Source organism: Lagopus leucura, unplaced genomic scaffold, assembly GCF_019238085.1.
Source record: "Lagopus leucura isolate 7727_CA_CO unplaced genomic scaffold, USGS_WTPT01 Super-Scaffold_100096, whole genome shotgun sequence".
NCBI classification, from domain to species: Eukaryota; Metazoa; Chordata; class Aves; order Galliformes; family Phasianidae; genus Lagopus; species Lagopus leucura.
Genome location: NW_024962322.1, coordinates 160545 through 183158, shown reverse-complemented (window position 1 = coordinate 183158; position 22614 = coordinate 160545). Strand labels below are relative to the sequence as shown.

At 46.5% G+C, this 22614-nt stretch overlaps 1 protein-coding gene across 3 annotated transcripts in view; it reads left to right on the top strand.

Moving 5' to 3' along the window:
• Positions 1–22614, top strand: part of ASXL2 (ASXL transcriptional regulator 2) — a 91788-nt gene that overhangs the window by 55983 nt on the left and 13191 nt on the right. For 2 of the 3 annotated variants that reach the window (XM_042887627.1, XM_042887625.1), the window contains 5 exons: positions 6453–6568; positions 11027–11153; positions 15661–15801; positions 17482–17645; positions 20523–20619. In XM_042887627.1, coding sequence (XP_042743561.1) covers positions 6453–6568; positions 11027–11153; positions 15661–15801; positions 17482–17645; positions 20523–20619 — 645 coding nt within the window. The remainder of the gene's footprint in view (positions 1–6452; positions 6569–11026; positions 11154–15660; positions 15802–17481; positions 17646–20522; positions 20620–22614) is intronic. The other variant, XM_042887626.1, reaches the window with a different exon arrangement.

Sequence of the window (22614 nt, the reverse complement as noted above, 5' to 3'; positions counted from 1 at the left end):
ATGTGTGCTGGAAGCCAGAGGGATTTCCCACCCAAACCATCCTATGAGTCGGTGATTTCAAACAGACAAATATCCTGCTAAATTCACACCCTACAAAGTAAATAGCTTGTGTAAGAGGAGATATGCAGGAAAAGGCAAAAGAAGAAGAAGTCAAAAGAATTCAGATGTCTCCACCTTTCTGCTGTTTTCACTTTCATGTGCTAATATCTGGCGCTGGATGAGAATTACGAGCTGATACTTGCTGGGTCGCAGGACGGCCTGTTGGCAGAGCTCAGCCTGTCTGCGTGGTGACAGCAGACATCATGGTGTGCCCTAAGCACCGCCGTGTCAGCAGGATCGTGGCATTCCTCCCACCAGTGCTTTGGCCGTGCTGGGTAAGCAAATGGCATGGTATGGTGTCAGAATGGACACACTGGCAAATTACCCTTCTGTTGCATTGCCTGGAGCTGTGGCTCATCAGTGTGTTCCTCTGCCCTGCGACTTCAGGCAGAGTTCTTAGTACTGCCTGAGCTGGAACTCTACAAAGGGAAGACACAAGGCAGCATCAGAGTTGGACTCGGTGACCACAGAATCATAGAATGGCCTGGGTTGAAAAGGAGCACAACGCTCATCCAGTTCCAACCCCCTGCTGTGTGCAGGTCACCAACCAGCAGCCCAGGCTGCCCAGAGCCACATCCAGCCTGGCCTTGAATGCCTGCAGGGATGGGGCATCCACAGCCTCCTTGAGCAACCTTGATCCTTATGGGTCCCTTTCATCTCAGGTTATTCTAAGATTGATCAATATTGTAGGGTTTGCAAATCTTGAAGGAACCTGAGACCTTGCAAAATGTCATCAGATCCTGCAGAATGGAATTTCTTATTTAACTTGGCCTTTAGCACATTTAAACTTCTGTTGCAGCTTGGTTTCTCAGAAGAAATACTCTTGTGTCGATTGCATTTAAAGTAAGAAGACAACAGCATAAAGGAGCCCCTATTCCACAGATTGCAGCAGTAATTGGCTGCAGATGCACCTTCTCCAGTATTCTTGCAGCTGGGACATGGGGCTGTGCTGGGTCCAATCTCAGTTTATCCAACAAACTGGGTTTCACGAGGTTTGGCTGACACATGTTCCACTTCGTCTCCTCAACTTTAATCTAAGAGAACTGTTAAAACTTCACCTGGCAAGCTCCTCTCCCAGCCAAACCAACAGCAGGAAGTCCTGAAACCTTGTGAATGAACCAGCTGGCCTAAAACCTGGGGCCAAGCGTGCAGAGTTATTAGTTTTGGAGCTCTCTGGGCTCTGTATGCTTGGGTTTAACTGCTCTAAGGCAGAACTCTCCAGTACCTGTGGGATTTTTTGGCGCTGCCATGCAGTCACGTCTCCGTCTTCACCACCCGTCCTCAAGGTGACATCTCCAGCCTTAGCTCTCACTCCTCTTTGGGATGAGAAGAATCCCTGAATGCACTGAAATTCCTTTCGCTCAGATCCTGGCCCCATCTTCCAGAATCTTCAGCCGATGAAGAATACCTTTGGTTGTGCAGAAACGATGCGGAGCAGCTCACGGAGTATTTTCACAGCAGCGCTTTGCTCGGTTCACTGCTTCCCCAGGTGTCGCTTTGCATTCTGTAATTATTTCTGCAGCTTCCCTCCAGCAGTGCTCTCAGGATTTAACGGCATCAGGAGGTGCAATCTTTGCTCCACATATTTTTCCAATTAAGAAAGCCCGAAGTGAAGAGAGAACTCACTTTGCTTAACTTCTTTTTAAATCTAAAGGAAACAAGCTTAGCTCCTCAAGCCTTGTCCTGTGGGAGCCCAAGTGTTTCTGCACATGCACGTCGTTGCCTTATACCTGCTCTTGGCTGCTAAGTCCTTAAAGGGCTGTGAACTTTCTGAGAGTTTTCAGGTCCAAGGACCCAGGGGTGTATTTGGGACCAATTTTTGTTGCTTTTTCCCTTCGCCCTTGCAGGGAGCCTCCAACTATCTTTATTTCATCTGCTGAATCTTCTTTGGCTTTCCCATGTCTTTTTCCAAGACCAGTGGGTAGAAACATACAGTTTGAAACGTTTGTGCTCTGGGATGTACAGAAAGCTGCCTTCTCTTTTATTTTCTAATCATTTGACATTTGTTGCTCATCCCTTTCCATCACATTTTGCAGCTGTCTTTGCTTTTTGACCCGTCAATGAGCACGGAACTTGAGAACCACAGCGATGTGGCACTGAGGGAGGTGGTCGTTGGGCATGGTGGGATGGGTTGGGGTTGGACTGGATGATCTTAGGGGTCTTTTCCAGACTGAATTGCTTCTAGGATTCTGTCCCCATCCGGACCACTTCACTTTGGGGCCCGCAGCTGAGTTCAAGCAGCCAGGCCTTGCTCAGCTTTTGGAGCTCTCCTTTTGTTCTTGAGAAGCTGTTGTGGTTACAGCTGTCAGGCTGCAGCCGTTGTAGCACCAAGGGCTTGTGTGCACAGCCTGCTGTAGTAGTCTTTCCTTATGGCATCAGCTCATGGGTTGAGTCCTCCTCCCAGGGCTGGATTTTAGCTTGCTCTGCCATCACTGGTTCTGAAATATTTATTATCTTAGTTACAAGACAGCATGAAAATGAAAATGTGGATTGAATATGAGAGCAGAGCAGAGGAGCCTGTATTTGAGTTAATTTTCTGCTTCAAGCAGAACCTTTAGTTTCTGCAGTGATGGGCTTTAGAGAGGATGTGGTTTGTGTTCCTGCTATTCAAATGTCTCAAAGCCAGTAAGTCAGCCTGTTGCTGAGCATGGGTTTCAGATGTTAAGCTGCATTTGTGTTTGCTTCGTGCTGAGCAGTGTTGGTGGCCGTGAGCATGGTGCTTCCCCATGGGACTCTCACCTGGACATGAAGATGCTTAACTGGGTTTGTGTGTTTCAGTCGTGGTCCTTGCATGCAGAATATCCCTTATTTCTTCCATGTCTGTCACCATTTTCTCTGCTTTACCAAATCCTGTCACATTCTGTAATAAATCCTTTTGATGATGTGTGATCAACACTACGGCATGCAAGTGAGACAGACATTGTGAATACACAGTAAGAATGTTAGGTTCTAGGTTAGGTTCATCTATCCACCCTCACATACTGCGTCACCTCTCTGGCCATTGCCATGAACCCATCAGACATCAGATATCTTCTTCCTGAACTGATGAAATTGATTTTGATCACTACAGGTTCCATTTGTAGCTTCTAGTCTATCCCTAAGCATTAAAACTTCTTGCTTAGTATGTCATCTTGCAGAATTTTTTATTTCTTGCCTGATTACCATTGAATTCTTTCCTTCTGTCCTTTCCTTTGCTGATGTGACTCCCATCTACAAGAAGGGCCGTAAGGAGGATCCTGGGAACTACAGGCCTGTCAGCCTGACATCAGTGCCAGGGAAGGTCATGGAACAAATCCTCCTGGGAGAGATCACATGGCTCGTGCGTGACGTTCATGGGATCAGGCCCAGCCAGCACGGGTTCATGAAAGGCAGGTCGTGTTTGACCAACCTCATCTCCTTCTACGACTGGGTGACCAGACTGGTAGATGAGGTAAAGGCAGTTGATGTAGTCTACCTAGACTTCAGCAAAGCCTTTGACATGGTCTCTCACAGTATCCTTCTGCAGAAACTGGCTGCCCGTGGCTTGGACAGTTTTACCCTCCGTTGGATAAGGAACTGGCTGGAGGGCCGTGCTCAACGGGTGGTGGTCAATGGAGTGAAGTCCAGCTGGAGACCTGTTACAAGTGGTGTCCCCCAGGGGTCGGTACTGGGGCCCATCCTGTTTAACATCTTCATTGACGACTTAGATGAAAGGATTGAGTGTACCCTGAGTAAGTTTGCAGATGACACCAAGTTGGGAGGTGGTGTCGATCTGCCTGAGGGCAGGGAGGCCCTGCAGAGGGATCTAGATAAGCTGGATCGCTGGGCTGAGATGAATGGGATGAGGTTTAACAAGGCCAAGTGTCGGGTTCTGCACAGCAACAGTTGGTTCCACAACAACCCCATGCAGCGTTACAGGCTTGGGGATGAGTGGTTGGATGACTGTGAAGAGGAAAGGGACCTGGGGGTGTTGGTTGATGCTCGGCTGAACATGAGCTGACAGTGTGCCCAGGTGGCCAAGAGGGCCAACGGCATCCTGGCCTGCATTAGAAATCGTGTGGCCAGCAGGAGCAGGGAGGTGATCATCCCCCTGTACTCAGCACTGGTGAGGCTGCACCTCGAGTACTGTGTTCAGTTTTGGGCCCCTCACTACAAGAAAGACATTGAGGCCCTGGAACATGTCCAGAGAAGGGCAACGAAACTGGTGAGGGGTCTGGAGCACAAGTTTTACGAGGAGTGGCTGAGGGAGCTGGGATTGTTCAGTGTGGAGAAGAGGAGGCTCAGGGGAGACCTCATTGCACTCTACAACTTCCTGAAGGCAGGTTGTGGTGCAAAAGGGTCTGGCCTCTTCTCCCAGGCAAATAGTAGGAGCCGAGGAAACGGCCAGAAGTTGTACCAGAGGAGGTTTAGGTTGGATATGAGGAGAAACTTTTTCTCTCAGAGGGTGGTCAGGCACTGGAATGGCTGCCCAGGGAGGTGGTGGAGTCGCCATCCCTGGCAGTGTTCAAGAGGCTCCTGGATGAGGAGCTACGAGATGTGGTTTAGTGCTTGTGGCACTGATAGGAATGGGAGGGTGGTTGGACTAGATGATCTTGCAGGGCGTTTCCAACCTTGTGATTCTGTGATTCTGAGATTCCAGCACCAGAGCAATGCCTGTTCTCTGGGTTTGAAACAAGTGTGCCAGGGGAGATTCAGGTTGAATGTTAGGAACAATTTGCTCTCATGAAGAGCAGTGCTGCAGTGGCACAGCTGCCCAGGGAGGTGGTGGGGTCACCAAACATGGAGGTGTTCCAGAACCGTGGGGATGTGGCACTGAGGGACGTGGGCAGTGGGCACGGTGGGGTGGGGTTGGACTTGGGGATCTGAGAGGTCTTTTCCAACCTGAACGATTCTATGATAATTGCCTAATGATTTTCAGAACCCTTCCTCGTGGAGCACGTTGGAAATCTCTGGAAATCTCTGGGAACTTCCCTTCTCTGGTGGCACTGAGCAGAGTCACACTGCAGCAAGCGTTCATGAAGAGTGCTATTATCTCTTGAGTCCTTTCTGCTCTGAAAGGATCAGCTCTGCATCTAATCTGCAGTTAATTGCTGCAGGAAGCAATAGTTTAAATAGTCAACGTGCAGGGCTGGTTATTCTTTATAGTAGGGATCATCCTTCTCCCTGGGCTTGAACACTCTTCTGCACTTTGTTTTTTTCCTTGGTCGTACAGCCTGGTACTATTAGCTGTAGTAATTCTTGTGCAGATATTCACACAGACCCTGAATTTGCTAACTTTCTCTTTTTTCAGCCTGCTGCTTCCATATCCAGTCAGTCTCCCAGCTTTACAGTGCATATGAAGCAATCTGATCTTCTCACCTGCTTCTCACTGATCTTCTCGCCTACACATACTTGGTGTCTGTTCTGTTACAGCCATCATGCAATGCAGGGCATTCCAATTAATGTCATTATGCTTTTTTGGTCTCTTTTGTTGCACTGTTTCATTCTCAGCAGCTGACCAGCTTCCAGTAGCCCAGTGGCACTGATTTACCTGGCTTGTTTTACATGTGGTGGGTTAACATCGGCTGCTGGCCAACGCAGTACAAATCTGCCAAGACAATGGAGGGAAAACCATGATTGTGAGAGACTGATGCCAAATGTGTTCCCTGGTTGGCCACACAGCACCTCCACTGCGGCCAGAGCAAAATATCTTGAGTATCCTGTGCCAAATTTGGGCCAGCAGTGGTTTAATTGCCATCCTCGATTTGCTGGTTGTGAAGGGACTGTCCAAAAGTTTCAGCCACGTGGAATGAGAAGCTTTGCTTTAGGACTCCACACAGCTAGGAACAGATTTGTGTAAGGTCTGTCTGGGATCGTTCAGAGACCGTCTGTGTTCATGTGTTGGTGTATCTTCTCTATTCTCACCTATCTCTTTTAAAAGGGACCAAACAATAGTCACAGTCCACTCTGTTTCCATGTCATTTATCCTCCAGCTCTTGCTTGGCATGCAGATTTAATCTGATGAGAAGCTGCTGTCAGGTAGGTGCCTGACCATAGGTCATCCCAGATGGAGACCATTGCCTGTGTCTGCGTTTCCTTTAGACTTCTGTGGAACTTCTTCTCAAGCTGCTTCCACGGTGAAAAAGAAATAGACAAGAGATGGAACATCTGAAGTCAGTTACAGGAACTGCAGTTGGGTCTCCAAGGAGGACAGCTGCCTCGTTGATATACAAATAGGAAATAGAAGGGATTCTTCTCTTACACAGAAAGTAACACTTGCTAGAGGTGCAATTTTCCTGAGCCTCATGAGATGATCTGAAGTGGTGAGACCTGGCTATTGCATTGCTGGCAAATGCAGAAGCATTGAATTTTCCACGTATCTTTTTTTCTTTCAGTGTCATCAAGACTGTCACAGACATCCTCCCCTCAGACAAGCTGCCAGTCACCTTCCATCCAGACAGGCAAAGTCATCTCCTCATCCCAGAAGCACAGCAAGAAGGCACTCAAACAGGTAAGTGGCACAGTCTGAGTTTGGGGATTGCTGCAGTAATCTTATTTCTCTGTAGACCATCTTTCGAAGGGAAACTGCACGCTGCGGGGCTGAAAGTCAGGACTTCCTGCCTGTTGCATAAAGCAGGGCTCTGCTAAATCATAGAATCGTTCAGGTTGGAAAAGAACTCTGAGATCTCCAAGTCCAACCTCAGCCCATCCCACTGTGCCCACTGTGTCCCTCAGTGCCACATCCCCACAACTCTGGACCACCCCCAGGTTTGGTGACCCCACCACCTCCCTGGGCAGCTGTGCCACTGCAGCACTGCTCTTTTGGAGAGGAAACATTTCCTGATATCCAACCTGAACCTGCCCTGGCACAACTTAAGGCCGTCACCTCTTGTCCTAAAAATCATCCCTCTCTCTTAAAGGAGATTCAGAATTCTATCTTGCTTGGAAAAAGCACCTGGAAATTTTATCATTGTTATTTTAGAGAATGAATCTGAGATACTGATTTTCACCCGAACTTTTTGATGAATGTGCTCAGCTTTCCACAGTCTGTTTTAGAACAAAGAAGGTTCTTCTGAGAGAAGAATTAAATCCTTTAACTTATTCCCCTCATTAGGGGCATACTTTCCCTTCCAAGGAACTCTGTGGCCCAGGGTATCTTTATGGAGGTGACAGAGGGAAGCAGAGCATGCTGGCTTTGCACGGCTCCTCTAGTGGGCGTTATGAGAGAAGGAGCAGGGCTGGTTGTGCTGTGTGCTGGTATGTAGAGCTTAGTGCATGCTCTCAGGATGGAACAGATAACTGTACCTCACACGGTCTGGTTCTTTTAATGAGAAAAAGCAGGATGAATTATTCCCTCGAGGATCTTATTTGCAGGTGTTTCCCCAACGGCATTGTTTAGTTTTCCGTGATCCTTAGAAAGGAAGTGCTTTAACAGGCTTAGACTTACCCCTCAGTCAAGCAAAAATCTGCAAGGAGTTATGAATCAACTGCAGAGGAGGTGCGAGTCGAGGGATTACGGAAGCTTGTCACAGACAGATGAGATCCTGATGTGTTCTGGATAGGATTTACCTTTTCTCAGCTTGTTTTCCCAGCTTTTCCCAGCTGAGAAACAACACTCAGGATGGTATTCAGTTCTTAGAGATGCCCGTTGTGTTTGGAAAAGGATATGCAGTGAGAGATAAGGATGCAATTAGAACGTGCTGTTGAGGAAAATATTGCAGGTGAAGATGAAGAAATGGAATAAACTGGAGCTTTGTTGCCAGTAGGAGTTAGACGGATGTCAAGCCTCTCTTCTTTCTAATTCTCATCTAATGGTTTCCCACTTTTCATCTCTGAATTCCCTCTGCTCCTCTTGCCACCAGCCTTCCCCACCTCTCCATCCACCCCCTGCATCTCTGCTCTCCCCACACTTCGCCCCACCTTTCTTCTTGCACTGTTTACTCTGGAGCATTCTTGTTGCAGCGCTGACTCCGTGCGTTCTGAAATATGTCAGACCTGGTGAGGTCCAGAATTTAGGTGGTGATCTCAGTTTCACTGCTCTCAGCCCTCTTGGGCTGGGGAAGAAAAGTCAGAAAGAAAGACAAATGGGGGAACACATGTTGGGCTTGACACGTGGCATACCTTGATCACACTGCACCATTCTGCAGCTGTCTATAAGGCCCAAAGCTGTTTCTGATGGTCACTGTCTTCCATCACAGCAGCATTTCTCCTTGGATTTTCTTCCCAGAGTAGAGAGTGTGTCCAGTTGGAGTGTGCTGATAACTTATCTTCTGGGCACGCTGGAAAAAGGCTTTTGCTGAAGAGTGCTGTAACCATCCAACCATTGTAACCCACCTGCCTAAAACTCACTGTGGCTTTGGATCAAATGAAGAACATTTTGTGCCCAATCCATTGCTTAATTTTAGTTCCAGTGGAATTCTGCTGTTTTGTCCAACTATCGCATCGGCCACCTCTTCCTAAACACAATTCCTGCTGTAGACAGGAAAAATTGTGCAAATTAGGTAGAATGAGCAAGCATCAATAGCTGGAGGGAGGCAAAGGCCTTGTGAGTATACTAGAAAAAAAGCATAATTTTTATTTCCCTCATAATCCTAAAGAAAGCTTTCATATTTTTAATTATACCCAGATTATTTGCTAGCGTGCAGTCGAGGAGACAGCTGGCTGGACTCAGTGCTGGGTAATTATAACATCACTGGAGGGAAGAGAGAGCAGATTTTAAGTGAGGATGTTTAACCCCTGAACACCACACTGCTGCAGAAGCCACTTGTTCCTTACAGTCTTTGGGAAGAACTGAGAGTTGGAGGTTTGCATTACCTCAGTCTGAATTGACAGAGGCATGTCAGCTCTCATCCTGGTGGAATGATGAAACATTCCCAGGGAGAATCCTCCTCTGTTGTAGTGATTGTGTGGTGATACAGAAAAGAAGGCATTCAGACTCTGGAATTCATGATCCAGATTCAGAAAGATGGGCAGATTCTCACCCTGGGCTGGAAAATGAAGATGCTGCCCCAGTTCTTTCCTCTGCTCCTCTCCCGTTCACTGACCTCACCTCCTCCTCACACAGCTCAAGCAGCCACATCCCAAAGCCATCAGAATTCAGATCTCGTCGGAGTTTTCAGAGGTTTTACGTTTTTAATTAAATTGTTTTAATATTGTTTGTGCTGCTGGCCTTCATCTTAATCCATTCTTGTTGTCTAATGTTGCTACACACGCATGGAAGGAGTAAGGCCAGGAGCTGAGCTGGGCTGCACCCTACAGAAGCTCTTGGGTTGGTAAATCAAACACCCACAGAATCATGGAATCATTCAGGTTGGAAAAGACCTCAAACAGTCCAACCCCAGCCCACCCCACTGTGCCCACTGTGTCCCTCAGTGCCACATCCCCACGGCTCTGGAACACCTCCAGGTCTGGTGTCCTCACCACCTCCCTGGGCAGCTGTGCCACTGCAGCTCTGCTCTTTATGAGAGGATATTTTTCCTAATACCCAACCTGAACATGGGCTATGTGCTCTGGTTGAGGTCTGAACCCACATTGAGGTCACAGCCATATTTGGATGGCCAAGGGGGGCGAACGAGCTCCTTTTTGCAAGGCTTCAGAGCTGGCTGGAACCTGAGCAGGGCATTAACAGCCAGCGGTCGCCCTGGTGTGTGTGGCTGGAGATCTGCCCTGCAGGGAAGGCAGGCAGCGACCTGCAGACCTGTGATGAAAAGGCAGTGTGTGGGTGAGGGCAGAATGGGCTGTCATAGTGCTGGCCTGCATGAAGGCTGTTCTGGAGCTCCCCCTCACCATCCATGTGTGCAAGTTCAGATGCTGCAGTCAATGACCAGATTACGTGGGAATTGAACTTGTATCGAATGCCTCCCTATCTTTTTCTTTTAAGCTTCTGACCTCAATAGCAGGAGATTAATTGTGCATAGCAGGGAATGTTTACCCTTCCCAATTTTCCATTTTGTTGTTTTTTCCGTTTCACTGATTTTTTTATTTCTATTTTTATTTTTTTGCCCTGCACTGCAGGTGACTATTTAGGAACTGCTTGATAGATAGGAAAACAGGCATCTGCCATGTCACCTGGTGATTTGAATCCTCCTGTTGTCAGTCTTCTTCAAGTGGTGCCTTTCCAAACTGGGGGTCTGTCTTTCCCTTTCCTCATGTGGCCCCTTCCTGGGGGCTCCTGGGTGTTTATATTCCCTCTCCTGCTCATAACTGTATTTTGTTATGATTGTATAAGACAGTGATGTTGTCTCATTAACAGCCCCACTCATTTGTATACATGCAGCATGTTGTTTTCTCTCACTTCCTATTCCTAAATTCTGGTGTGTGCTTTATCTGTTGGAATTCCTTCTGTTTATTTTTGAGTTCATTTTTTGGAAGCACACACTTTGGCTTGGGTAGCAGCTGCAGTTTAACCAAATTGCCTCCTTACTTCCTCGTCGCAGCCACTGGTGCCTTTTTGGCAAAGCTGTAGTTGTCTTAACAGCCTTTATTGTAGCAAAGGATTTTAGTGTTCCATTCCTTATTACTTTCCTAATTGAAAAAAGAAAAATCTTTCCTAATGGTTGTTGTCTCTGTTGAATGTTTTTAGTAAGTTGCTGCTTGCTTCTCCAGGAGGTGAAGATGAATTACGTTGCGGAATTGATGCTTTGAAATTAGTTATACTTACTACTTGATTACTTGATAATTACTACTTGAACCAGCTCCAGATTTGGAATTCCTTCCTCTAGAGATATCTTTTTTTAATGCAACAACACAACTTTGGGTATTCTGCAGCCGTTACCTTTTGGCTGTAGGTGCAGAGGTAGGCAGTGTGTGCCTGTAGAGCTGCATTTAAATAGATTGGTGTCCAATGCAGAATGAGTGAAAGCTTTCTATGCGCTCACCGCGAGACTCCAGCTGTCATCTGCTGTCAGTCAGGATGCCTGTGCTGTGCGTTCATCATTTCTGAGAGTATTTTGAATTTCCTCTTCCCCAGGCCTTGAAACAGCAGCAGCAGAAGCAGCAGCAGCAGCAATGCAGAGCAGGCATGCCGGTGTCCTCTAATCAGCACGTCCTGCTGAAGGCTGTCAAGGCAGCCAGTGCCTCCACACCTACAAAACCTGGTACGTGGCAGCAGCTCCTGTCCTGCTCATTGCTATTGTCACTGTCATTGTAACTTGCTTTTTCTTTCTGGGGAGTCTCCTTCTCTGGAGATGTTCACGACCTGCCTGGATGCCGACCTGTGCGACCTGCTGTAGGGAACCTGCTTTGGCAGGGGGTTGGACTCGATGAGCTCTGGAGGTCCCTTCCAACCCCTACAATTCTGTGATTCTGTGATTCTCTTAGGGGAGGAAAGAATAAAGTCCTCTTTCCCAGTGTTTTTGTTTCTGAGATATTCCAGCTCCTTTCTCCCTGACTTGGACTTTATTAGGAGCACATTCTGTTAAGAACAGATCTTGAATGGGTTTTACTGTGCAACATCTTTCTGTGACAGATGCCATCCCCCTTAGTTGCATGTGCACTGTAGTCAGGTCTTTCTCATGTCTAAGCAAATTAGGCAGAGTTTCTTTTAGTATTCATTTCTTTGCAGACTGCCTTTTCATTCTGTAGTGTGGCTTTCATGTCATGTTTCAAAGATGTATGTTTTTACCTGAAAGATTCTGAAGTGCTCTCCTGAAATTACACTACATTTGAAATGAATGCAGTCGTAGAATCATCACAGAATGGTTTAGATTGGAAGGGACCTTAAAGATCACCCAGTTGCAACCCCTTGCCATGAACAGGGCTGCTCTGCTCTTTCTCCTTCAGCTCCTTTCCCAGCAGCAGGTTTTCACTGCTCATCACAAGTTCTGTGTGGTTTCTTCTGGCCAGTTATGTGTAGGCTCTTCTCATCAGAACTGCTTTCCAGGATGAGCTCCCTGTGCTGTAGGCATGATTTCAGTTGTTAAGATGCAGCAAATGGCTTCTGCGTTTCTATTGCATGGTTTACACCAAGCCCAAGGTGCTGCAGGGCCTGGGGCAGACATCTCTTTCTCAGTTGGAAGAGTCCTACTGTCCATCTTACTCCTTCTATAAACTTACTGACATAGAGAATTAAAACCCTGCAGCACATTCAGGGTGTGGATCCATTCTGAATTCATATGCTGTCATGGTATTCTTTGTTCCTTTGCTAACCATCCCCAGCATTTGCTTTATTTTTTTTTACCTAGCCAAGAGAAGCCATTTTCCTGGCTTAAAGTTAAAGTTCCAACCCTCTTTCCTGACTTATTTTCTATCTTAGTGCCCAACACTGCATATGTAAGGTTAGGAGAGTTCTTTTTGCACATCACTTCTGTCTCTGTGCAGTGAATCACATCTGTTGTTCTGTCACTCAGTTATCCATTGGCATGAAGTCCTCCTGCAGCAACAACAGGGGACTGAAATCTCTACCAAAAAGCAAGGATCTTCTCTGGTTCAGTCCTGCTGATTCTGATCCTGCAGCCCATACTCAGGTCCTGTCTGAAGTCCCAGCACTTAGCCCCACTATTTACCCACTATTGTGAGTAAAATGCTGTGCTTTCTTTCAAACTCAAACACTTCCATGAGTGGGAAATTCCCTCCTTCTTAATAATGACCCCGTGTTTTTCCATCGTTAAGCCTTGATTTATGTGGCTGATCTTGGTTCAGAAAGATGATGGCCACGAAAATGGAACCACTGAGAAAAACACAGCAAGAGTGCTCAGTGTAAAAGGCTTCTGTCACAGATGGAGTGACTGAGGCTGGCAGCCATGAATCGGAGGTTCCAATTCAGGTTGGAAAAGATCTCAGATCCCCAAGTCCAACCCCAACGCAGCCCACCATCCCCACTGCCCACATCCCTCAGTGCCACATCCCCACTGTTCTGGACAACCCCCAGGTTTGGTGACCCCACCACCTCTCTAAGCAGCCCGTCCCAATGCCTTTCAGAGAAGGAATTGTTCCTGATATCCAACCTGATGTCCCTTGGTGCAACTTGAGGCCACCACTTTGCATTCTATCACTAGTTACCTGAGAGAATGGCTGCCCGAAAAATGAGAGAGAAAACACACAAGAGACCACAGCAAAATCACATTTCCAATTTCAAACCCTCAGCTATTTTTAGTCTTCTTAAAATTAACTTCTTGCCCTCCTTGCAGCCAGGGAAATGCCCCAGAGCACCGCTTAGTTTACGAGTAGGGAAGTAGCCAGAGAGGGCTGCATAGCAGTAACAGTGAGGCAGCAGTAGTCACAGGAACATTTTGCTGTTTGCTGTTGGATTATCTTGGTGTAACGCTAGGAACTGTGCTGCAATTCCCTGCTCATGTTAAAAATTCCACAGCCATCAGAAACGGGCTCTAGGATGCCCCTGAGAGCTCATCTGGTCCATAGGGCAGGATCTGCTGTGCTGTCCTGACAGATGCTTTCTCCACTCTGTTCCCAGAGACACTGTTGCAAAGGCCAGAAACTCCCAGCAAGTCCTGACCTTCCTGCTTTATTAACTCTGTCCTTACATTGTTTTTATCAGTCTCCAATCGAAATCTTTCCTTGGTTTGGTTGAAAACCAAGATTTCCTTCCTGTCCACTGTGGAAATAGAAGGTTATTTGATTGTTTGGTTATTTGATATCTTCTCTCTACAGCCTTTCACATAACTGGAAATGTTGTCTCATCTCTTGCTCGTTTTCTTTAGTATAAAGTTCTTCCTGTGTTTTTTAGTGTGTTTGTTTATTCTCCCTTTCCAAATAGCCCTAAAGAAATCCAAACCCAAACTAGACCAATCTGTCCTGGCTAGCTGATTCATACTGCTGGAACGTTTCTTGCACATCTGTTCAGACATATGCAAGGTTGCAGCCATGTGCTGTACATCCATTTGAAAGAAATGGCCATACTTAGCTGTGCTTCATGCATCATTTAAAGGCAGAGGAAGTGATGCGGGCATTGAATCATTGATGATGTTTCCTGTTGTTCCCAGGCAGCTTTGCAGTTCAGACCCTTTCTGAAAGGTTCAGGGGAAAACCATGAATCTTGTGTTTGTCCTGAGCTGTGGTCCTGCTCGTGCAGCCTGGGACGCAGTTACCTTTGGTTGGCATGGAGGTGATGGGTTGGTGGTTGGACTGGATGATCTTAGAGGCCTTTTCCAACCTCAGTGTTTGTTTCAGTGATTCTGCCAGGCCTCGCTCCCCAAATCTCACCAGCCAGCTGCAGTTGTGTCATTCTGTGATTCTTCCCTTCCATTTGTCCACCCATCCAAACCTAATGTCTCAGCTTGCCTGCAGCGTTTCAGGACACAATGTCAAATGTCTTGCTGAAATTGAGGTAATTGGCATCCACCTGTCTTCTCTCATCCACAAATCCAGTCATTTGATGGCAGAAGGTAATCAAGCTATTCAGGCATGATTTACCCTGCTAAATCCACGCTGACTGCTTCCATCTCCTTCGTGTGCACAGCACTGTGCTCCAGTGTGGCATTACAGGGACGACTGTGTCTGGTCTGTATTTTCTGTTTGTATTTTTCACCCTTTTTGACAGTGGGTGCAACGTTTGCTTTGGAATTAAGGATTAAACTCACTTCACACATTGTCTCAGAGAGAAACTGGGTTTGGAAAAGCCCTCTCAGGTCCACAGGTCCAACCCCAACCCAGCCCACCGTGCTCACTGCCCACTGTGTCCCTCAGTGCCACATCCCCACAGTCATGGAACACCTCCAGGTTTGGTGACCCCACCACCTCCCTGGGCAGCTGTGCCACTGCAGCACTGCTCTTCATGAGAAGAAATTGTTCCTAATACCCAACCTGAACCTCCCTGACAGATATATTTCTCAGCTTTTGCTGTAGTCCCTATAGAATTGGACTTGCTTAGTAGAAGCAGTGTACATTCGTGCACCCCCCAATTAAGCTCTTAAGTGGAGACCTGTCATTATCTGTAAAGGGAGGGAAGACCTGGTCGTGTTGTTAACTCATCTCACTTAGAAAGAGGAGAGAAAGGCAGGCAGGGAGAATCTGGGGAAGAAATCCTTCCCACCAGCAGAAGATAGTAGTGCTGTGCAAAAAGGAGTGTGGGTGGCACTGCTTTGTAAGGCAAAATCAGCGTGGTGAAATCATCAGCTCAGTAGTGACTCTGGGGGAGGACATGAAAATATCTGAGTATTTGAAAGGGGAGGAGGAATTACTGAGGTTGGCCTAAAATAATAACATTTAGAAGAAAAGGTAAGAAATTAGAAAGTACACATAAGGTATGAAAAGATTTTTTGTGACCGTGAACTCCAGTAGAAATTAAAGCTGCATCTGAAAGGACGTTTCAACAGGATCCTTACTGGACTGAATATAAATGGAAAGTAAAATGGAACTAGCAGGAAAATAGACTCAAACCATAACTGAAATGGGTGTCCATCTCTTCGTTTTGTCTTTGTTTTGTGATAATGAGAGAGCTACAGAGGGCCGTTCTGCTCTCAGCCTGCTGGGAAATAAGTGCTACAAGAATAAAGGAGTGTCAGTATCATACAAGTGCTTGTCCCAGAGCTGCTGGGATTGCAGTGAGCGTGTTAAAGTGAGCGTGTTTGTTTCAGTCCAAACAGATGTCTTGTATAATATTTCTTTGTATATCCCTGTGTTGAACTGTTTCAATTTCCTGTGCAGCTTGGGTAGGAAAGCAGTCCGATGGACACTCAAACAGCTCTCAGAACTCCACCTCCAGCTCCTCTGCCTCTGTTAAGCTTGACAACTCCTTGCCAGGGCTGGGGAAGAAGCCATTCCAGAGATCTGACAGGCTCCACGCAAGTAAGACATTGATTTTTTCTGATTTAGTTGTTGTGATGACAGAACAAAAGCCAGAATGGCAGCGCTGACCAAAACATGCCATTAATTCCATTTCCACAGTGATTTGTGGAAGGCTCTCCCACTGTTCTGCATGAACTAAGATAAATCATTCAAACCTTTCGTATACAAATAAGCCTTTGCTCATTTTGTAGCACCGAGGGTTTCTGCCTGTGAATTTGGAGCTCAGTTTGAGAAGCAAAGAAGGATTTGCATTACTTTGAAGGCTTTTTGTATGTACTTAAGGCACTGTGGTAACAGACAAAGAGGAAAAAATGCTCCTCCCCAGATCCTTCAGGCCCCGGTGTTACTTAGCTTCCTTCCCATTCATCTTTCTCAACTTCTGTAGTTTCTTTTGCATATACCAAGGATGGGATTGACCTTGGTTAACACTGCTCCAGCCGTGCTAATCATCCCAGATTTCCTTTATTGCTGGTGAAGAATTGCTGGCACTGTGAGGGCGTGTTTCATTTGCCCTCCATTGGATTCTGTCCTACTGCAGGATGATTTGTGCCCTGGAGGTCTGACTTAGGGAAGCCTAGGAAGCTAGCTGAAGTGCCAGTCCCTGCATGTTAGACATCTCTGTAGGTTTGGTGGAATAAAATAGGGTGTTGTTATGTGAGTGGCACCTTGACCTGCCTCTAGAAGTCACAAGGGAAAGAGGACAGTGTGTTCTCATTACATACTGGACCAGAATCCCATCAGTTGAGAACTGTTCACCCACAAATCCTCTGAGGCTTCTCTCTTTCCCCATTCCTTCTTCCACACCACAAGGCTCAGACCCAATTACAGAGCCACGTGAGACAAGGTTGCTTTTACAGTTCTTACCTTGGCCGTTTAAAAAGGATTGTGATCCACTGATGTGGAAGAATTGCCAGGTTCTCAAGTTCATATGGATGAAATACTGGAAAAAAACATAAGGCAGAGGAATGCTGGTGCCACTTCTGTACATGGACTCTCAATCAGATGGGAAGCACGCAGCCAGGTTGAGATGCTGCTCTCCTGCCCAGCTTCGTCTCACTCTGTAATCAGGAAAGTGCAGCTCCTGATAAATTACAGACCTGCAATTCCTGAGGGAGTTGTGTACATGATAGAAATGCTTCCTTTGCTTTTATTTTCTGAGTTTGCAGCACATACATGAAGCTGGCTGTCGCATAAGAGTCAGTGCTGAATTTGTTGGCTTTCAAACGCAGAAAAGGAGAGAGGATTGCTCGTTTTTGCTGCTTTGTCCAGGCTTGTGGTTTCAACACAAACAGAATGAGCTGCTTTTAGTGAGAGTAAAGCAGGAAAGTCCAAGAAGAAATCCCTAAGAGCAATGTGACCTTAACTGGAGGCTTAAAATAGAGAACTGGTGTGGCTGAAAGCTTGTGCAGAAACCCTTCTGAAAAAGAGTTCTTGCCAGCCCCCAGAGAGACACCCAGGCTTCCTAGGAAATCCAGATGAACTGACCCAGGGTATGATGGAAGAATTCAGTGACAGAAATGACCTCCCACATTTTGTTTCTAACTATATGTACAACTTTTTGCAAAGGTAAATGGTGTATTTCAGGTTAAGGTTTGAAACAGAGCGCTAAAGCGCTCTTTGGGAGCCTTTAATCCTCTCGTAGATAAGATGCTACTCTCTGTTCTCTCTGGTTCTTTTCAGGGCAGCTGAAGAGAACAAAGTGTGCTGAAATTGACGTGGAAACTCCCGACTCCATCCTGGTGAACACCAACCTGAGGGCACTCATCAACAAGCACACGTTCTCTGTTCTGCCCACAGAGTGCCAGCAGCGCCTGCTGCTGCTGCTGCCAGAGGTGGACAGGCAGGTGAGTTGTGGTTTGGGGGCAGAGAGGCTCCTGGTATCAGTGGGGAGTAAATCTGATGAGACACAGAACCATAGACTGGCCTGGGTTGAAAAGGCCCACAGTGCTCATCCAGTTCCAACCCCCTGCTGTGTGCAGGTCACCAACCAGCAGCCCAGGCTGCCCAGAGCCACATCCAGCCTGGCCTTCATTGCCTCCAGAGAGCATGCAGACATCCAAGCACTACATTAATCTCTAGTGGAGTAGACTTCTTTTATTCTGTGTACCGTGCAAAATATTACAACATTCTTCTATGTTTCTTTGGGGATTTGCTGCTACCAGATTAAAGAATTCAAGTTTGATAAATCAGTGGCTTAGTTCCATCCAGTCAATGCTATGTTCCCAGCTACAGTGAGAGAAGTGTTTGTGGTGCATCAGACTCCACAGGGGCCAGTGGTAGGAACATGGTGGTCTCATTGTTTTCCTCTCTTATCTTCTCCCAGACTCTTTGGTACAGGATTAACCCTGCAGCTTTCTGGACAGGTGCCTTCCCAATACCTGAACACACACTGGAATTCAGTTCCATCTTCTTCTGTTTCTCATTATCTCATGTTGCTGGTGTCAAATTTTGGGCTTTGCTAAATTCAAAATGGAGCGAGTTTTCAATTGCATTTTTATGTTGTCCAGATTGCAGAGTAAACCCCAAAGAGTTGGTGTCCTGATCTGAAACACACAGCAGGTGAAAGGCAGCAGGCACACAGCAGGAGGCACCTATGGGGCAGTTTGTTTTTTGCAGATGCTGTGCTCGACACCTCTGTGTGTGGGAGGAAAAGGGCTTGAAAAGCCAGAAAAGTACTTGGTGGGAAGGAATGGGGTCCACATCAGGATTTCTGGTCTATCCTGAGGGATACAAAACAGCCTGCTTGAAGCAGTCTTAACATCACAGCAGTTTTCTTCAGCAGTGGATCCAGGGTTGATAGAGATGAGACCAAATGTTACCCTTGCTTGTAAAAGGAGGAAAATACAGTGAGTTCAGGGAGTGAAGTTCAGTCTGCTTGTGCTGAGCACCAGAAAGGTTAGAGCTTGAACAAGGATACTTCCTTTTGCCTTCATCATATGATATGTTGATGTCAGCATTCCTACCTCACTGGGCCTGGGAGCTTGCAAGCAACGTGGGATTCTGCACTGTGCTTGCATGGGATTCTGCACTGCCTTTCCACTTCTGTTGTAGGGGTGTTTGTTCAGATGTATTCACGTACAACCTAGAGCATCCTGCAGACACCATGGGTGGCTTTGGACATCCTGTATCAGATCTGGGTGTCCCTTGACGATATTTTACTGTGTCTGTTCAGATTAGGGCTACGTGCCAATTCATACTCATCCCAGTCACTCCCAAGGGGTCTGCATCTCAGCTGTAGTTATTCCAGGCTCCTTTAGAAAGTGGAAATCCAGTTGGTACAGTCAGCAGCATGCAGCCAAACCAGCTGCTTCACGACGAAGCCTTTTTGTTTGTGCTGCTGTTCTGCAGCTCACGGAGCATTAATAATGCATATGGGTCAGACAGCTGCACTGAGGTCTGCTGTGCAGAGGGTGCTGTTGAGCAGATCCATTAGGAGTTAGGAAGAGTTGTGATGTTGTGTCATAAATTCTAATCTTCAATCAGACCCATCAGGGGCTTGTTAGTTCAATAAATAATTGGAGGACTTGTTTTTTAAGTCTTGTTGCCTTTGCAGTAGTGAGGTACGTGTCAAAGTACGATGTGATGGAGTTTGCAGCTGGAGTTCACTGGCAAGAAGCTCACAGCAGATGGCAAGACAATTCTGTCCCAACTTTTAAGTTATCCTTAAATTCAATTAGAATTTGACTGAGAACGAAGTTTGATTATCTAAATAATGCAGCTTAGCTTCTGAGAGGCTGCATTTTGCATTTCACTGTAGTAAATCTCCCACCCCCCGGTGACACACTCCATAGCAGAGTCAGACTTTCCCGTAGTAAACAGAAGAGGTGAAGACATTGGATGTGCCAAAGGCAAAAGGTCCCCGCTCCGTTGTGGCTGTGTGGAGGTGGCTTAGTGCCTCTCCAAGTGGGCACTTACTGAGACATGGCCCAGGGCTGACACCAGGTATGGGCAGACCATATGTGCAGCAGAGGATCACCTTTTGAGTTGCACTCTGTGGCTGATCAGTATGGATTTGGTTTAGAACCTCTCTTTCTGTACATCTCTGCAGTGGTTCTGCAGCTGCAAATTACTGAATGTGCCTTTTTGTGTTTCTAACAGAAAAGTGCACATTTGTTTCTGTGTGGTGATCATTTCCCACCGTGCTGTGTCTCAGTCTCAGCCTTATGCTTTTGCATTTACGTCCTGCACTGTAACTTGACTATCCAATTTGGTTAACTGTATTTTCAAGACCGAATGAGTTTAGAGCTTCACTTGTCCCTGTTTTTCCAGAGGCAGCTATGATTATGTTTACAGGCATTTCAGAGTTACTTTAACCTGATAACTTTTACATCCCTGCTTTTCCCAGAAGACAGCAGAGCTTTTGCTCTGCACAGCGATTCAAGGCAATGTCCTGCATTAATTTTGCAGGGCAGAATGCATTTGAAGAGGCTGTTCATGGGCATTGCTGTCCCGTTTCCTTGCAATTCTCCTTGCCACCTGTATCTTGTGCTGTTTGTGTGCGTTTGTGCAGCAGCAGAGCAGGATAGGCTTGGGCTGAAGCAAAGAAGAGGAAAATTTGTCACAATCTCCGGATTCCAGACTTGGTTTCTTTTCTTTGGATTGAAATAAAGGCCGACTGTAGAGAGATTTGTAGCAACATTGCAACTCTCGCTCTGTTTTCACACAGCACAACATGGGACGTTTGCCTTTTCAGCTAATCACTGCTTTGTGATGTATTCCAGGTTGGGGCAGATGGTTTGATGAAGCTGAGTGGTTCAGCATTGAACAATGAGTTCTTCACTTCAGCTGCCCAGGGCTGGAAGGAGAGGTTGTCAGAAGGTAAGACTTCCCATAGCAAAGAAGTAAAGTGTTACAAGGCTTTCAGCTCATCAGTGTTTTGGGGAATGTGTAAGATAAATTTGTGTAAAATAAATTTGGGGTCGCTGTCCCTGGCAGTGTTCAAGAGGCACCTGGATGAGGAGCTACAAGAGATGGTTTAGTGCTTGTGGTACTGATAGGAATGGGAGGGTGGTTGGACTGGATGATCTTGCAGGGCGTTTCCAACCTTGTGATTCTGTGATTCTGTGATGGAGAAACTGAAAGGCTGGATAAGTTCCTAGGTAAAGACAGCTGTGGGCAGTGTAGCCCATAAGAGCGAGTGCAAGCATAGGTGTATTTCCTCTTAGTGGGGAAATGCTGGTGGTTGGTTGGTGGTGGGACTGGATGATCTTTGGAGGTCTTTTCCAGCCTTGGTGATTCTGTGATCTTATGAAGTGCAGGTCGCAGTAAGGTCTGTAGTAAGGAATTGTCTTCTGAACTTAACGTGTGGAAAAATGAGCAAGTCTGTGGAAGAAGTGGCAAAAGAATGAAAAATGGTTTTGAAATGTTGGTGAAATGCCAGTAGAGGTTTGTTTTTATCCAGCCAAATACAGCTCAGTAGAGAAGGTAAATTATATTCCCAGATAACGCACTTTATCATCAGTGAAGTGATCTTGTCATATCTGGTACTGTCAGTCCTCCAAGATGTTGTTCTTTACATGCCGTAAAGACAGCCAAGGACAAATACATAGCATGCCTGCACCTTCAACAGCCATTTGCATCTCAAACTCAGAGGTGCTGAATTCTTTAATTTAATGGAGTTGTATCATCACAAGTGCACTCACTCCTTGGCAGGGACTGTTTCCCCTACAGAGTTCAGCCACACAGCTTCTCACCAGCATTTTTATGAAGACAGCAGGGTCAGCCATGACTCACTTTAAGAAGGGAATGCCATTTACTCATGTGCAGATTGGATACAATGGATTCTTAGGAGGTTTTTCCATAGAAAAAGCATCCTATTCTGTATCACCATTTCTATTTTGTGGGTGTATCTGTGACAGTAAGCAGACAAGGAACAGAGTTCAGCTGTCTGTACTTTGTAATTGTTGGAACCGCCTGTAATTTTGGCCCTCATCCTCTGGTGTTTTCCCTTTAAAGCCAAGCTGAAGACCTTTCATCCATTCATCTACATCACATCTACAGGGTACAACAGTGTCCAGTCACCAGATTATAAACACAACGGCTGTAGAACCTTCTGTGCTCATAAAGCTTGCAGCAGTCGAGCTCAAGAAGTCTGGAGGTGTCCACTGACATTCTCACTAAGCAGCATGTCACTGCTCAGGTCTCAAAGCTTGATGGCACTGCAGGCAGAAGGGTCCTATAGGTTTTGTTTGGCTGCAGCTAGTGCACTCAGGCCCTGACGGTGTGCAAACTGTCAGGTGAAAGTGTGAATACATGGTCAGACATCATTACTGTAGATAGAAGCAGCACAACCTGCCAGATTGACATCAGTACCTGCCTGAGGAGAGATACGGGTCAGTGGTCCTTCTAAGCTGAGGTCAGAAGCTTAGGATATCTTCATACAGCAGCAAGATTTGTTTGTAGAGGAGGTTTGGGTTGGATATTAAGAACAACTTCTCCAAAAGAACAGAGCTGCAGTGGCACAGCTGCCCAGGGAGGTGGTGGGGTCACCAAATCTGGAGGTGTTCCAGAACAGTGGGGATGTGGCACTGAGGGACACAGTGGGCAGTGGGCACAGTGGGGTGGGTCAGCAATTGGACTTGATGAACTTGGACAACTTTTCCTTCACAATTCTAAGATTCTGCAAGGCATAAAATGGTGGAAATGACAGAAATAGTTTGTCACCATGGGTAAAAATTTTCAGAAGCATCAAATGACTTCAGAGCAGATGGGCCACGTTTCGGGGAGCTGAGGGAACTTCCAGTGCCTGAGAGGCCCCTGCCCATCATCCTGAAAAGGAAGTGAAGACTGGCAGAAATTTCCCGCAACTGAGAA